The sequence below is a fragment of the Macrotis lagotis genome, chromosome 3 (assembly GCF_037893015.1).
Source record: "Macrotis lagotis isolate mMagLag1 chromosome 3, bilby.v1.9.chrom.fasta, whole genome shotgun sequence".
In the NCBI taxonomy this organism is placed as follows: Eukaryota; Metazoa; Chordata; class Mammalia; order Peramelemorphia; family Peramelidae; genus Macrotis; species Macrotis lagotis.
Genome location: NC_133660.1, coordinates 232,037,101 through 232,053,371, shown reverse-complemented (window position 1 = coordinate 232,053,371; position 16,271 = coordinate 232,037,101). Strand labels below are relative to the sequence as shown.

The window sequence follows — 16,271 nt, the reverse complement described above, 5'->3', positions numbered from 1 at the left end:
TTTTGCTTTTCCATACATTCCCAAAGGACTGCTAAATTCCTTTAGGCCAATATACATCAGTGATTAGCAAGGGCAGCTGGCTTTCTATCGTTAACCTCTTATAGGCAAGCTGAAGTCAGAAATAATTTCAGAGATAAATAACCATGATTTAAGTAATTATAAGAAAAACAATTGCAAGTCAAAATGAATTAATTGTAAATAAGATAAAAATGTTTTAAAAATGAACTTCAATATTCAACTCTGCTTAGAAGCAATAGGCAATATTCGTCATCAGTCTTTTGAAGATATTATTTATCACTATTTTTTGTCCAAGTTCTTAGGTCTTTCAAAGCTGTTTCCCCTCTCATAGTTACTATGACCATTCCCATAAATTGTTTTTCTAGTTCTATTGAGTTCACTCCACATCAGTTAATGAAAGTGTTTCCATATTATTCCAAAACAGTCATAATCATCTCTCCTTTTTTTAAGGTTTTTGCTAGGCAATAGGGTTAAGTGACTTGCCCATGGCCACACAGCTAGGTAATTATTAAATGTCTGAGGTTGGATTTGAACTCAGGCACTCCTGACTCCAGGGTCAGTGCTCTATCCACTGCACCATCTAGCCACCCCCACAATCAACTCTCCTTATAACCCATTGATTTGTCATTTTTTCTTATACCAGAACTTATCCAGCCATCCTGCTATTGAAGGATATAATTACAGCAGGTTAAGGAAGGATTTTTCATTCATTTTTTTATCTAGGAAAAAACAGAACTTCATATAGGAAATTTCCTATATTTCTTCAGGATGTTAACACCTAGACTTATGCTTACTCTTTATAGTATTGCCAATTTCTAGGAGTAAAATAAAATGAGAAGACTCAGAATCCAGATTCTCCATTCCTTTTCTTTTATAATCTTAGAGCACAGGTATCATCTTAGAAACAAAGACTTTCCTCATAACTATTTCACATGAGATGGATAACAGATGTGGAAAGTGGTCCTGTGAGAGGTGAGGGATCACAAAATAGACCTATTTCTTTGGAAGGGATTAATAATGGTGATTAACATTAGGTTATAGTCTGTGAACATATTTAAGCAAGGTTCCTATGGTAATAATTGAACTACTTACTATCTTACTTCCACACTATCACAATGAGGAAATTGCCAAATCATACAATGTGGTTGGTTATTGTTGAAAAATTGGGAAAAAATAAATTTGATCATATTTACTTTGCTTATGGGAACCATTTCATGATCCTTTGGACACAATTATGGGAGTAAGTTATTAGGGTGGGCACACAGGAAGCTGTCAATGAGTGTTTCCTGAATACATCAATAGTCTTATCCAAATCTTAGTTCTGTATTCTATTTTAATGCTATTTTCTTTACTGAATAGACACTCTTGTTAAACTGATGTCTGGCAATAATGGCACTATTATGACTGAATTAATTATTTTTAGGGTTAACATGATCTAACCATTTGTGTCATTTTTGGAAGTCTATGCTGTTGCCTTGGTTAATATCCTCTAAATAATTAAATTGATAAGAAATAGCTCTCAACTTTACACTTCAATGTATCTTTTCCTCAGCCACCAGGATTTTGTAGACATTGCATATTCTTCATCTGTCTTACTTGTTATTCTTAAGAACTTCCTTATGAACAAAACTATAATCTCTATTGGTGGTTAAGTGGCTGGAATGATCTGTGGAGTTGTCTCTGGGACAGCTGCATGCTTTCTGCTGTCTGTGATGGCCAATGATCGATATATGGCCATCTGTAACTCTTTACTCCATCAATACATATCCTATGATTTGTAGTCTATTGCTCATCTCATCCTACCTGGGTAGTTTTATAAAGCTTGGATCTTCACTGATTGCTTATTAAACTGATACTTCTGTGGATCCAACAAAATGAATCATTTTCTGTGATTTATGTACCACTTTTAAAGCTTTCCTATTCCCAAAATATTCTTGCAGAAATTCTGTTACCACTAGTGCATTAGTAACTATGATCACGGTGTTAATGATCATAATCTTTTAGGTATCCTCTTTTTCTCTGTCCTGAAGATAGACTCTGCTAAAGGGAGATCCAAAGCTTTCTCATCATGCACATCCCATATCTCAGCAGTCACACTTTTCTATGCCACTATTCCATTCATTTATGGAATTCCCAACTGCTCCATGGATATAAATAAAGTTGTATCTCCTTTTTTGAAATTTTGATCTATAATCTAAGGAACTATGATGTAAAAGGGGCCTTGAGAAAACTAATGAATTGTCATGAATTTACCTCAACCAGACACACAGCTGGGTCATGCAAAAACAAAAATAACACCATCTTTTCCAAAAGGATCTAATATTACACTGATATAATTGTTTGGCTTAAATAAATGAGTTTTTCTAGGTATTTTTTCAATTTGATGGGTTAAGTTTGTGAATTTAAAGGTTGATTGAAAGAGTCTAAAGATCCATCTGAGGTTCCATAAACATGGACCTCCCACCTTTGCAAAGGAGTAGCAAGAAGCCCTTATTGCTCTTCTTTAGGTTCATGTTTGTTTTGGGGAATCTTGCAGCCTGAATTTCCTATTGATTCATGCAGGGTTGTTTTTTATATTGTGTTGTTTCTTGTTTTCTTAGCTTCATCATCACTCTGTAACAGATCACTGAACTCTTCTAAAATGCCCTATTAATCATATTTATTGTTTCTTTCTGCACAGTCATATTCCATGTGTCACAATTTGTTTAAGCCAGTCCTCAGTCATTGGCAATGTTGTAATAAATAAAACTCAGAGAGACAGTTTCTGGGTGTTTAATACTTGATTAATTTATTACAGCTAGTAAATAATGAGTAAAAGGAAGTCACTGGAATTTTTGGAAATCAAAGATGCCCTTTAGAGAACATTGAATATTCAAAAGCATATAGAAAAGTGGATGTAGTTAAGGGTGGAAATCAATTCAGAGGATAAATTAATGAGGAGGTAGACAAAAAGTCTGCAGTTCCTCCTGCAGAGAATGTGACCTATACAAGACCATGAAATTTAGCCACATCCAGTAATCTGGACAAAACAAGTGATCTCTACCTAAAACACTCTGGTTTATTTTCCCCTTCATAAGCTGGGTCACCCTAAGTTCTAATGGAAGGTTGCAAGAAAAGAGTTCATTTCCTAAAGGAAAGATCATGTCTTAACTGGATTCTGTTGGATCTTGTAGTTGGTTGTAGTTCCACCGAAAATCAAAAAAAAATTTACTCTGAAGATTTGGGAAATCTCATCTATCAGCAATCTGCTGGGGGTGGATTCTGAATGAAGAAATGGAAAGTGAAAACTTTAATATTAAGTAATAATTGGTTACTAATATAAGAAAAATAAATAATTGTTCTCATTCCTTTCGATTTAAATTCTTTGATATCAAAAAAGTGGTGCTATAAATATTTTAGTATAAATGAGACTTTCCCTCTAATAATGACTATCTTTCTGGCATAATATAACTATAAAAATGTATTTTTTAAAATATGAAAGCTCTTTGTGAGGGATGAAGAAAAAGAGATGCTAGAAGAAATTTAGATTGTATAAGAACAAAAAATAGCAATAAAGAATCAATTAAAAGAAAAAAGTCTTCCAAACCTGACTTCTTTCTACCTTTACAGGCTTGCACTTTTCTCCCATCTATGAAGTGTTCAATAAAGCCTTTCCCCACACATGAAACTCCATCTTGTGTGTCTTTATATTGTCTTTCTAACAGATCTGAAATGCTTTGCTCCCCCACCTTTACCACTTAGTTTCTTGTGCTTTCTTTAAGACAATGCAAATCCTACATTTTTAAGAAGATTTTTCTGACCTCTCAAATTAATCGTAGTCTCCTCTCTAAGATGATCTACTCTGCCAATATTTTGTGCGCACCTGGTTATTCATGGACATCTTTCCCAGTAAGGCAGCTTTGTTTTTGTTTTTAGTTTGTATTCCAAGTTTTAAAGAGTCTGGTCTATAAGTACAGAAAATCCTTGTTCACCAACCCCCTTGTTGACCAACTTATCCTCATCTAGATGCTTTCTATGGTTTTCATTTCTTTTTTCTAAAATGAAGAGACCAGCCTGAACATGGTATTTCATATCTGCTCCTATTAAGGCAGAATCAAGTTATCTGATTCCTAATTTTTGCTCCTATGCCTCTATTCATTCTTCTTTCTGAAATTATTCACTATTTAAAACTGAGTACTTTTCCTACTGATATGAAAGATTTGTTTCTTTTTTAATCATTAGTTTTATCATTTAACTTCGATTATAATTCCCTTTATGTCATTCTGGGCTAATATTTTACTTTCCCCTCAAAATAACATCATTTGTGAAATAATGACCCAAATGCCTTCATAAAATAATAAGAAATATGAAAGTGCTAATCCCTCTTTCTCCTTTTACTTCACAGTTTCCCTTTTTATTGTGTAGTTTATATATATATATATATATATATATATATATATATGTATATATATATATATGTATAGGCTCTTGAGATATTTTTCCCAAACACACACATGATATACACACAAAAAAGTGAGGACCCACAGATTAAAGCTTGCATTATCTCTCCTCAAGTTTCCAGGAGTAATTTCAAAGAATTATAGTGTTTTTTCCAATTATATTGCCTGGGGTACTCCTCATTGTGGTATGACTTCTCCAATTTCATTCTCCAGTGCTAATTGATATCTACCCCATATCATCATTGGTGATAGTTTTTATTTACCCAATATAAATTAATCAATTATCATAAGTTAACTTTACAAAGGCATATTTACTGAAAATATAAAGCACAACAAGAAGTCATAAACTCACTCTTCTGAGTCATTAGCATGCTCTTTTCCATACCAACTCAGAACTTGGGAGCGTGGGCTCAAACTTAAGGAGGAGGTACAAAACATTGACTCTACTGAGCTTACTTTGAAATACAGCATATCCTATGGCTAATCACTCCCATTCTTGTAGGAACTTGGCATCTCATTTGGGAAATCTATTCCTTGTTGGAAGGGGTTCTGATCTTAATGCTGGTGGCATGGAATTGATTACCTGCAGAATCTATTATAGACTCCAGTATCCAAATCTCTAATATTCTGATCTTTTGAGTCTCAAATTGTCCCAGTCTTCTCTAACAGGTCTTTAAGAATAAGAATAATAGACACAACAAAGGCAGAAGCATTCACAAAGCCATATGCATATGGATTTGTGCCAACCTATTTGGAGAGATAAAGCCACTGAAACTATATTTGTTATGTTAGGAATTTTCCCAACTGAATTCTTATAAATTTTCATTTAAAAAACTCTCTAAAACTTAAAATAGGGAAACATATGGATCTTTGAGGATCACAACTTGTACAATAGGCTCATCACAAACTTATTTTTTTGTTATGGGAGCTACACAGGGATGAGTGGAGCATTAGGAGATATAATTGACACATTTTTCAGGAACAAGAGCAGTATTGACTTGTTTATGGTTACAGATCAGGTAAGGGAGGAGATGGAGTATCCTGGGTGTGATGATGGTATAAATGATGGCAAGGTGGCTATTGGGGAGATGACTAGGCAGCAATATAAGGTATAGCTGGAACTGGCATGGAATGATTGAGTGGAATAAAGCACTTAATTGTGTATACTGCAATGGAAACTAAGTAGAAGAGAATGTAGTGAGTAGATCTAATTGTAATCCTTTTACCTGAAGGTTGAATTCCCTTTTCATTGAAAACTTTTGTGACTACATTGCTGCACACTAACACTTCAGCAACTTTTTCTCTTTATAACTTGTAAAAAAGACTGAAAAGGCTGTGCTCCCATATCAACTATAAAATAGTAGAATCTTCTTCCCAAGACACACTCAAAATAATTATTACCAACTCATTTGTGGATGTCTCCTAACAGTAGATAGCAATTATATACTATGGCCATTAAATATATTTCATCCTTAGTGTAATTTTGAGAAGATGCTTGTTGCCAACTTTCCACTACACTTAATAGTATTATGTTTCTAGAGCTATAGAGCACATTGAATTTATGCCAGTGATGAATTACATTCATGAATTCATGCAGACCATTCACAATCTCAGCTATGCATTCTCTGACCCTAGGAGGCCTATTATGAAGCATGATTTTGATGATTAATAATGTACTAAGACAAGGCTTTCCCTACTTAAATGAGAATAATTCAGTCCCCGATTGCACTGAAGATAAGGATTTGTCCAATGGTCAATTCTTGTTCTTTTATTAACATGCCAAATAAATTATAAGACTATAAACACTTAAGACCTGAGCAAGCATGTGCCTCATCCGTCTACACTTGCCATCTAGATCTCCTAGGCTAAGTATGCCATATCTTTCTCTTTGTAAAAAAATTAAATCTTATATTTATTTGTTTTTCCAATTATATGCAATGGTAGTTTTTACCAATCATTTTAAACAAGGTTTTGAGTTTTACAATAATTCTCCCTCCTTCCCTTCCCTCCCCCCACAACAGAAAGCAATCTGATATAAGCTCTAAATTTAAAATCACCCTAAACAGAATCAGATCCAAATGGGAAAAAGAAAACATTTGAGAGGAAAAAAATGACATAATATGTAAGACAATTTTTAAAAATGGAAGATAATAAGCCTTGGCCTTCATTTAAACTTCACAGTTACTTTTCTGGATATAGATGGTATTTTCCACCACAAGCATTTTAAAATTCTCTTTGAATATTGCACTACCGAAATGAGCAAGTTCATCATGATTGATCTTCACCCTATCTTGCTGTTGATGTGTATAATGTGATGGTTCTACTCATTTCAGCATCAATTCATTATATCATATATTTCTACAAACTTCTTTGGTCCATATGTAAATTGGGTATTGAGTTTTGGTTTTACCTTTAAATTGTACCAGGGAAAGTAAATAAACATTTATTAAGTGCTTATTATGTAATGTTGCCAGCAATGTCCATAGCAGATCATTAGGTCTTTACAAATAGCAGAATAACATAATTACTATAATTTTGTCTTTTTTATGTTGAAGAAATTGAGACAGAGGGAAGTTAAGTAACTTTTTCCCAAGGGTCCATAACTAAGAAATATCTGAGATGGGATTTCAGGTTCAGTCTTCCTGATCCCAGACCCAGTACTCTCTCCATGGTCCAGTCAGTTGCCAAGACTATAAATGTACAGCTGTAAAATTTACCCTAGAAATATGTTTAGAGACTGCATGCTGCTAAAAATGTGGAAATGGACAGGATAGACTCATCACTTTTCTAGTGCTTGAAATGACCCTGGAACCAAGGACAGTTTGTCAGATCAACCAATAAAAAACAAATCACAGAGGAACAATGATAAATACTCTGATTACCATTAGTTTTCTGAAAGGTTGGGTTTTCAAAAAAGCTAGCCTTTGAGAAATTTAGAATGGCGGCTACAAATTTAGAATGGCAGCTACAGTTTAAAATGCAATATTCATTTGTCCCATTTTTTTTGTTATAAAATAGTAGTATTTGATAATGATTTTGTAGCTTGTAATTAATTTTTTTAAAAGGACATGTATAAAAACATTTTCCTTTTATGTGAAGTCCTCCACTAATGGGAAAATAACTACCTCTCAAGGGAAATAATTTCTTCTCTATAGAAATGTGATTATTAGGATGTTTTTTCTCATGTTAAGCTAAAATCTGTTTCTGAAATTTCAGCTTATTGCTCTTGGGTTCTGTTTTTTGGGACCAAGCAGAAAAAGTATTCCACATGAAAGCTATTCAAGTATCTGAAGAGAACTATCATGTCCCTTCTAAATCATCACTTTTCTAGGGTGCAATTCCCTAATTACCTGAACCAATCATCTTCTGAAATAATATTCATTCTTCTCACCAGTCTAGTCAATTTCTCTAGACAAATTTCAGCATCTTAGTATTCATCCTAATATGTGGCGTCCAGAGCTGAACATAGGACTTCAAATATGTTTTGGTCAGAGCAGACTCTCCACATAACTATCATGTCCCTCTTTCCTGATTCCATGCCTACTGCAAAGAATCCAGATTCAATTTCTTATTCTAGCAAGGAGGGATTCCTGGTTGCTCACATTAAGCCACTGGAATACAGTCTTTCCAAAGTTCTCTTCTGTTGTAAATTCTTAAAATAAAGAGTTGGCAAGAGATCAAATATGCATTTGAGAATCTGCCTATCGAAGTAGGATGAAGTTCATCTCTAGTAGAATAGCCTCCTAGGATGAAAATTTGAACTCTCTAAATTCATAACATAAAGAACAAGAAAAAGCAGCAAGGCTAAGAAGGGTTGTATGGGTAAGGTGAAATGATTCAACTAGGTTGCATCAGGAGAGAAAAGATAAGGAATCTTAATCTATCCCTGTCTGGTCCTGTCTTTTTCCTAATGTGAACATTGACAGTCTTTTCCAGTTACTCTCCTCCTCCCATCATCAGATGAGACTTTCTCTCTAATAATCACCCATGCTTCATCACTTTAGAAGTCTCTTACTAATCATGGGCAGAATGGAAAAAGTCATGTGTCCTACTGTATAAGTTTGTCAAATCCTCCACTGGAAAGAAATTATTATTGGGTTTATTTTTGTTTAAGAATAAAACTACTATCATACTTTTATCCCACTTTGGGATGTTGTAGAATAAAAATCAGGCTAAGCCTTTTAATTAACTCAGAGTTCTCAAGTAGGAAGATTCTGTCATTTTCCAATATTCTATATTTTCTATACAATTCTTTCTTGTGTGCACTGCCCCTCTCTGTTACATCCCATTCTCAGTAATGAAATATATATGAACCAGAAATTACTGTCATCAATCACACTTTTAGATGATGACATATTGCAATACTAATTCAACAGAAATATAAATAAACTGGATAAAATAGAGAAACATTTGAATTCATATAGACTTTCCTAATGTGGCAGAGACAAGCGAAGAAGTGGCAAACCACCGATATCAGTTGTGCTGTATGGAAGAGAAACAGTGACTGATGTTCCCAGACAGGATTTTCAGGCTGTTCCTTTGACCCAAATGGATGGAACTCTATTTGCTACTTCATCCACCCCCACAATAGCTGCAGTCTCTCTTGAAATTTTTGTGCACTGTGGACAAACTCACTCTCTCACCTATGGTTATGTTGTTTCCACAAAATTTTTCTAGTGGAAGAAGAAAGAACAAAGAGAATACAGCCACTTTAAATCATGTCCCCATTTTAGTGGATCAAATCCAAACTAAGAATCCTTTGGTAAGGTGGTCACTGCAACTACAAAATATTCTTGAGTTCTATATGGTCCTTTCTGATTTTTAATGATGATGATGGCAAGGGAACATGAAAGGGACCCAAGAATGACAAGAAGCATAGATTTTTAGATGGAAATTTTTTTAGTAGTAGGAGGATTCAATCCCCATCTTAAAGAGTCTTCTTCCTGAATGGCATGCTGACACAATGAAAATGCCTTGAAGAAATTTAGGGAAAGTAGAGATATTCTATAAATAGTTCTGATATTTACATAGTAAAGAAAGGTCTCAGAATCCTTAAATCTGGGGTTCATTTCAAAAACTATATTTATCCACTAGAAATACTTGAACTTAAAAGTCTATTCATTAAATTGGAAAATTAACTAGAATAAAAAAAATTGAGAAAGCAACAAAATCAAGATGCTTATTCATGTCATTGAAACATTTTTTAGAGTTTTGATTTCTGTGACAATTCAAAAATATTTTAGTTTTTGGATTTCTTAAGTGTCCTTGGAATTTCTTAAGTCTATCAACATCATAATTACTAACTTGCATTATAGAAAGTTAAATAATAATAGAATCAAAGATGAGATCCAATTTTCATACCTAGGAAGCATTGTTACAATTACTACACATTGATCCCAGAACAATTTTTGGGATCTTCCATAGCAGATCATACTTAATGATTTATCTATATGCTATTCAATATTGCTTTTTCATTAAAAAAATTCCAGAAATACATAGCCAAGAAAAAAATAAATGAAGCCCACTGAGACTTTAGAAAACTTCTCAAGCAGCTCACCTATGTGTTTTAGTAATTTTTTAATCCCAGTAGATTTCAAAAAGCATTTTGATGATGTCAACTATATTTATTATTAAGGTGCTCAAAGGTTTATGTCCCCAATGCTATAAAACTGAACATGCATGTTTTCTCACTGTGCAAAGAGAGTTCCTTGGAATCTAAAGTCATTTGCTTCTTGTATCAATAGGTAATCCTGCTGCTCTTGTTTTTGTTTTAAAAATATTTAGATTTGTGGCTCATTTTAGTGGGACTCACTTATTCCTCTTGATATGCCAAACTTTACATTGATTTCAGTTTTGCATAGGGTTTTAATCCCCCCCCAACCCTGTCTCAATGAGGAAGGTTCATTCCTGATTTGATTCTTCATGTTTGTAGTCCTTTGTAGGGCCATATAAAGATTTGCAAGTAAGTATTTCCATGGAACATTATTATAGCATCTTAGTCAGTAAAATCAAACATCTTGAAACATCCCTAGTAGGTACATGATAGGGCAAAACTAATATATGAAACAAATGTATATGCATATATATGTATATACATATATATATATATATATATATATATATATATTCAGAGAACTTTACCTAAGAGGGCTTAGCCCTATGTCTCAGACTGAAGCTTTAGCTGGAGGAATTTCAGGAAAATATTCATTGGTTGATGAAATAGAAAGAGAATTGGACTTGAAGTCTACAGAACCGGGTTTGAATTCCATATCTGAGTCTTATTGGCTATGGCTATGACTGACTGTGACTGTGACTGTGACTTTGGGTAAGTGACTTTGCCTCTGTGATTCTAGTTATCTCATCTGTAATATGACAATAATAATATTTTCCCCTTAAAATCATGGGAAGAAAGGGATTCATAAAATTGAAATTGTTGCATTGAGTTATGAGAATCCCCATCTGCTTTTTATGATTATGTTACCAATACACATGAAACTTAAGGTTTTGAAAGGTGAATTGTTACCTTCATTCAACTAATATTTTTCTGTGCACACTAAACACAGAGCCTTGTCCAAGGCAATGGGGATGGAAAGGAAAAAAAAATGCAAAGCAGTCCTTAATTTCAGAGAGCTTAAATTCTATTTGAGAGGAAGGGATAAAATATTTTCACAAATAAATCAATAAAATATAAATTGATTAAGGAAGAAGTTTTAGAAAGTAGGCTTCCAGTAATTGGAAAACCAGGTTGAAGAAAGCTTGAGATTCTAAAAAGTTGTAAAAAGAAACAGAGAAGGTAGAATTCTGAGTCTGGGAAAGTCAGTAGGTCAGTTGGGATAGAACAGAGAGGACATGACTGAAAGTGCAATGAAAAAATTTGAAGAGGAAGACTGAATTCAGATTGGATATGACTCTAGCAAGGTAAAAGATGATTATTTTGCTTTCAAGGTAATAAAAGTTCTATTCATTCAAGTAATCAAGTGACATGATTATTCATGTGTTTTAGTTAGATCATTTTTGTAGATATTAAAAGGATAGTTTAGAGGAAGGAGAGAGTGAATTTCTAATTAAGACTTGCGAAAATCCAAGTGAGAGAAAATGAAGACCAAATTAGGGTGATGGCTATTTAAATTGTCTTTAGAGGATATGAGATATATACTGTAGGTGTAGAAGTGGTAAGACTTGACAGCTGATTGGTTATGAAATGCATGATGGAGAGAAGAATAGACACTGGCTTTAAGATTGCACACTAGGCTCTTTAGAAGGATAGTGTGATTCTCAACAGAAATAAGAAATGCAGACAAGTTATTTTAGGTTGAAGGTTGAACATGATTTCTTTTTGGAACTTGCTGAAATTTGAAATGCTTTTGGGACATTGGCTGACACATATTCAACTATTAGTGTTGTGTGGATTGGAGTTCTAGCCTGGATTTACCGATTTAGGATTCATTTGGGTGGAGATGTTAATGATAGTGATAGTTAATGAGTTCATTGAGAAGGTATAGAAAAAGAGGAGAGGACAGAGTCTAGGGCAGATCTATTTATGATTAGGAGGCAGGACAGGGATGATAAGTCTGTGAAAGGAGGCTAAGAAGGAAAGGCCAGACAGCTTGGAATAACACTAGTACAAGGAGAGCCAAAGTCATGAAAAGTCGTTAGGAAAAAGTATCCAAGAAGAGTAGATGGTCCTTTGTGAGTAGAAGGTCCATACTGCAAAGAATCCAAGAATCAATAAATACTTAATTCGCATCTGTTATTTTTTTAGTATATTTCAACCTTTCCTAGGTGCTGTTACAAATAAAAATACTTAGACAACAGTCTCTACTATCTATAAATTTAAATTATGATTTCAAAAACATTATGATTTAGAAAATGTTAGTGACTTTACAAAGGATAGTTATGGGAGAGATGGGGTCAGAAAACAGATGATAATGCTTTAAAAAGTGTGTAAGAACAGGGAAAGTGGACACAACAAAGGTAGGTATTTCTCTTTCTGGCAGCTAATAGGGAAAGAGAAGGGATATACTATGATAAGTTAAAATAATGTCAGGGTCCAAGGAAAGATTAAAAATTGGACATATCTGAGCATATTTATAGGAAAAAGGGAAGAAACCTATAGATAAAATGATGAAAGATTATAGGGCAGTTTTTTCAATGGGGGAAGCTGAAGACTGGAACAGGAAGAACTGGATCAATGGATCAGTAGAAAAATTGGCCCAGGAATAAAGGACTATTCCTTGTTCAGAGATTATTACAAAAAACAATAGGGGAGGTTATAAAGGAATATTGAATTGTTGAAGAAAATAACAAAGGGATTTCACAGGTGCAGCCTTTTCTTTGTCATAAAAGTAGGTTGTAAAATCTTTTCTTGAGAGAGAAGAGTAAAGTAGATGTTGATGAAAAATTGCTTCATCATGCTACACATTTTAACTTAGTTAAGGCATTCTTGTTTTGTTGTGGAAAAATAAAGTTGAACCATAGAGCCCTAAATGAGTGTTATAGTCAGTCTTCTATGAGATAAACAGTATATCAATATTTTATATAATTTTTTACTGAACTGACAAGAGAATAAAAATGAGATTAGAGTCAGAGAAAAAGTAGTAGTATTTAAAAAATTGTTTCATTTTAAACAATGCAAGCCTTCAAAAGAAATATAAGGTATATTTATATAAACACATATATTTATGCATACATACATATATGTAAAGTTGCACTTCCTCTTCTGTACATTAAAAAATATTTAGTCCTTACTCCTTTAATCACTCATGCCTTACCCAGTTGGATGCTTCTTTTGTCACTCACTATGGAAGTCTTTCTTTATAAGAGATATACATTGTCAAGGTAACCAAATCAACAGATGCAGCATATAGGATAATTCATGCATCATTCTGTCCTTTTAGGTCATCATTTTTTCTGACAAGAGGTGACAGATAATACATCTTCATCATCCTTAATGATAGAATGATTTGTCAATATTTTGGTCTATCTGAGGCTTTTCAAAGAGGTTTCCCCTCACTGGATCATTCATTATTATTTTTTTTTTTAGATTTTTCAAGGCAATGGGGTTAAGTGGCTTGCCCAAGGCCACATGGCTAGGTAATTACTAAGTGTCTGAGGTCAGATTTGAACCCAGGTACTCCTGACTCCAAGGCCGGTGCTGTATCCATTGCCCCACCTAGCCGCCCTGGATCATTATTTATAATATCAATTGTTCTTCTTGTTCTACTTAGTTCACTCTGCATCAGTTAATTAAATCAGTTTCCATCATACTCCAAAGCAGTGTTATTCATCACTTCTACAGTACAGAAAATTACCACTACTCTATGAAATCACAATTTTCTCAGTGTTTCTGCAATTGAAGGTATAATAGGTAAACAAGATATTGTTATAGGAGGTGGAGGAAGTATTTTCATTTGTTTTCAATCTACAAATACCAGTATTTCCATGGAAAATTTTCCTTCCTCCTCCAGGCTAGCAATATCTGTTTAATGATAGTTTTTTACAGAAATGCCAAATTCTAGGAGCAAAATACAATAAGGGAAATGAGAATTGAGATTCTCTATTTCTCCTTATGTGAATTTTAGAATACAAGGTTCATATTGGAAAAACAGAATTTTCCTTGGAGCCAATTAGTATGAAGTGGGTAATATCTTCAGATGTGGAAAATGGTCTTGTGAGAAGTGAAGGAACATAAAACAGACTATTTCTTTGGAAAGGATTAACAATGGGGTTTAATTGGGAGAACAACATTTATACATTTCAATAGCGTGTCTGCATATACTTAAAGATTCAGTGATATGATTCTTTTCACTCCTGGAGCCTTTTTCACATTCTTATAACGGCAAAATTTGAAAATTATAAAGTAAGTTTCGTCCAGGGAAAAATATGGGTGATAAAAATTATATTCATTTCTTCTTTGCTTAGGGGTACTTGCCATCTTGCATAGGAACAAAGAAGGAGAATAAAATAAGATAGTCATGTAACAGTTAAAGTTTCCTGAATACATCAATAGACATATCCTAATCATAATTCTATATTCTGTTTTAATTTCTCTTTCTTCTTTCTATTAGGTACTACTTCCAAGACAAATGTCTGGCTATAACTGCACTTCTGTGACTGAATTCATTCTTTTGGGATTAACAGACGATCCAACCCTTAATGTCATCCTATTTCTGATATTTCTGTGTTTCTATGCTATTACCTTAATTAATAACCTTAGCATAATCACATTGATCAGAAAAAGCTCCCAACTTCACACTCCAATGTACCTTTTCCTCAGTCATTTGGCATTTGTGGATATTGGATATTCCTCATCTGTCACACCTGTTATGCTAAAGAACTTTCTTGTGGAGAAAACTATAATCCCTCTTGGAGGCTGTGTGACCCAGTTGTTCTTTGCAGTCTTCTTTGGTACTGCTGAGTGTTTCCTGCTGGCTGTGATGGCCTATGATCGGTATGTGGCAATTTGTAATCCCCTACTCTATTCCACCAACATGACTCCTAGGGTCTGTGCATTGTTACTCATTGCATCCTACCTGGGTGGTTGTGTAAATGCTTGGAACTGGTCTGCTTGCTTATTGAATCTGTCCTTCTGTGGAGCCAATAAAATCAATCACTTTTTTTGTGATTATGCACCACTTTTTAAACTTTCTAGCTATCATGCTGATTTTGTTGAAATTCTTCCTTCTGCCTCTGCTGGGTCAATAATTGCAATCACAGTGCTAATTATCATCATTTCTTATATCTACATCCTCTTCTCTGTCCTGAAGATAAGTTCCACTGAGGGAAGATCCAAAGCTTTCTCAACTTGCACCTCCCATCTCACTGCAGTCACTCTCTTCTATGGTACCATTACTTTCATTTATGTGTTGCCCAAGTCCAGTTACTCAACCGATGAAAATAAAGTCGTTTCTATTTTTTATATGGTAATCATTCCCCTATTGAACCCTCTGATATATAGTTTACGGAACAATGAAATAAAAGTGGCTCTTAGAAAACTGATGAGTAAAAAACATATTTTTTCATGAATTCAGGTCATTATAACAAGTATTTATTAAGTAAATACTGTGTCCCAGGTTTTGGGGATGCAATGAAAGACTGAAACATTCTCTTCTGTTAAGGACATAATATTCTTCTGATAAAATGCATAGAATTAATTAATAGCAACAACTAGATTTTAGAAAAGAGACATTTTCTTTTTGATATTTTAAATTTGTGAATTTCAAAGTTGACTGCAAAGATCTGAAAAGACATGCAATGTTCCATCAATTTGGATCTCCTACCTCTAAAAAGGCTTATGCAAATGTATCTTATCACTTTTCTTTGGGTCCATGAATTTGTTTTAGAATCTTGAAACACTGGTAGATATTATCTTTCCATTTACATATTTACATTGATATAATTGTTGTGTGTTTTGTGTTCTTTGCTCTTCTATCATTACTCTGAAGCAAGTAATGTAAATTGAAAAAGGAGAAAGGACCCATGTGTAGAACTCTTTCTCTCTCTCTCTCTTTCTATATATATATATATATATGTATAATCACCTCTTATGTAGCGGAAAAGAATTGGAAATTGAACGGATGCCCATTAATTAGGGAATGACTGAGCATACTGTGGAATATGTAAGTGACAGAATACTATTGTATTGTAGGAAAGTCTGAGTGGGCAGACTTCAGAAAAGCTTGGAAAGACTTGAAATATTTGTTGATGAGAGAAATGAGCAGAACCAGGAGAACACTGTACACATTAATAGCAATACTGTGTGATAATCAACTATGATGTATTTAGCCCCTTTCAGCAGTTCAATGATCAAGGACA

At 33.9% G+C, this 16,271-nt stretch overlaps 1 protein-coding gene across 1 annotated transcript; it reads left to right on the top strand.

The window, feature by feature from the left end:
* Positions 1 to 14,528: 14,528 nt before the first annotated feature.
* On the top strand, positions 14,529 to 15,481 carry LOC141516479 (olfactory receptor 5P80-like). Its single transcript, XM_074227547.1, has one exon. The coding sequence runs from the start codon at positions 14,543 to 14,545 to the stop codon at positions 15,479 to 15,481; it is 939 nt and encodes a 312-aa protein (XP_074083648.1). The 5' UTR covers positions 14,529 to 14,542.
* Positions 15,482 to 16,271: the final 790 nt, after the last annotated feature.

Coding starts and splice junctions, on each gene's coding strand:
- LOC141516479 (XM_074227547.1), top strand. CDS start 14,543: ATGTCTGGCTATAACTGCACTTCTGTGACTGAATTCATTCTTTTGGGA.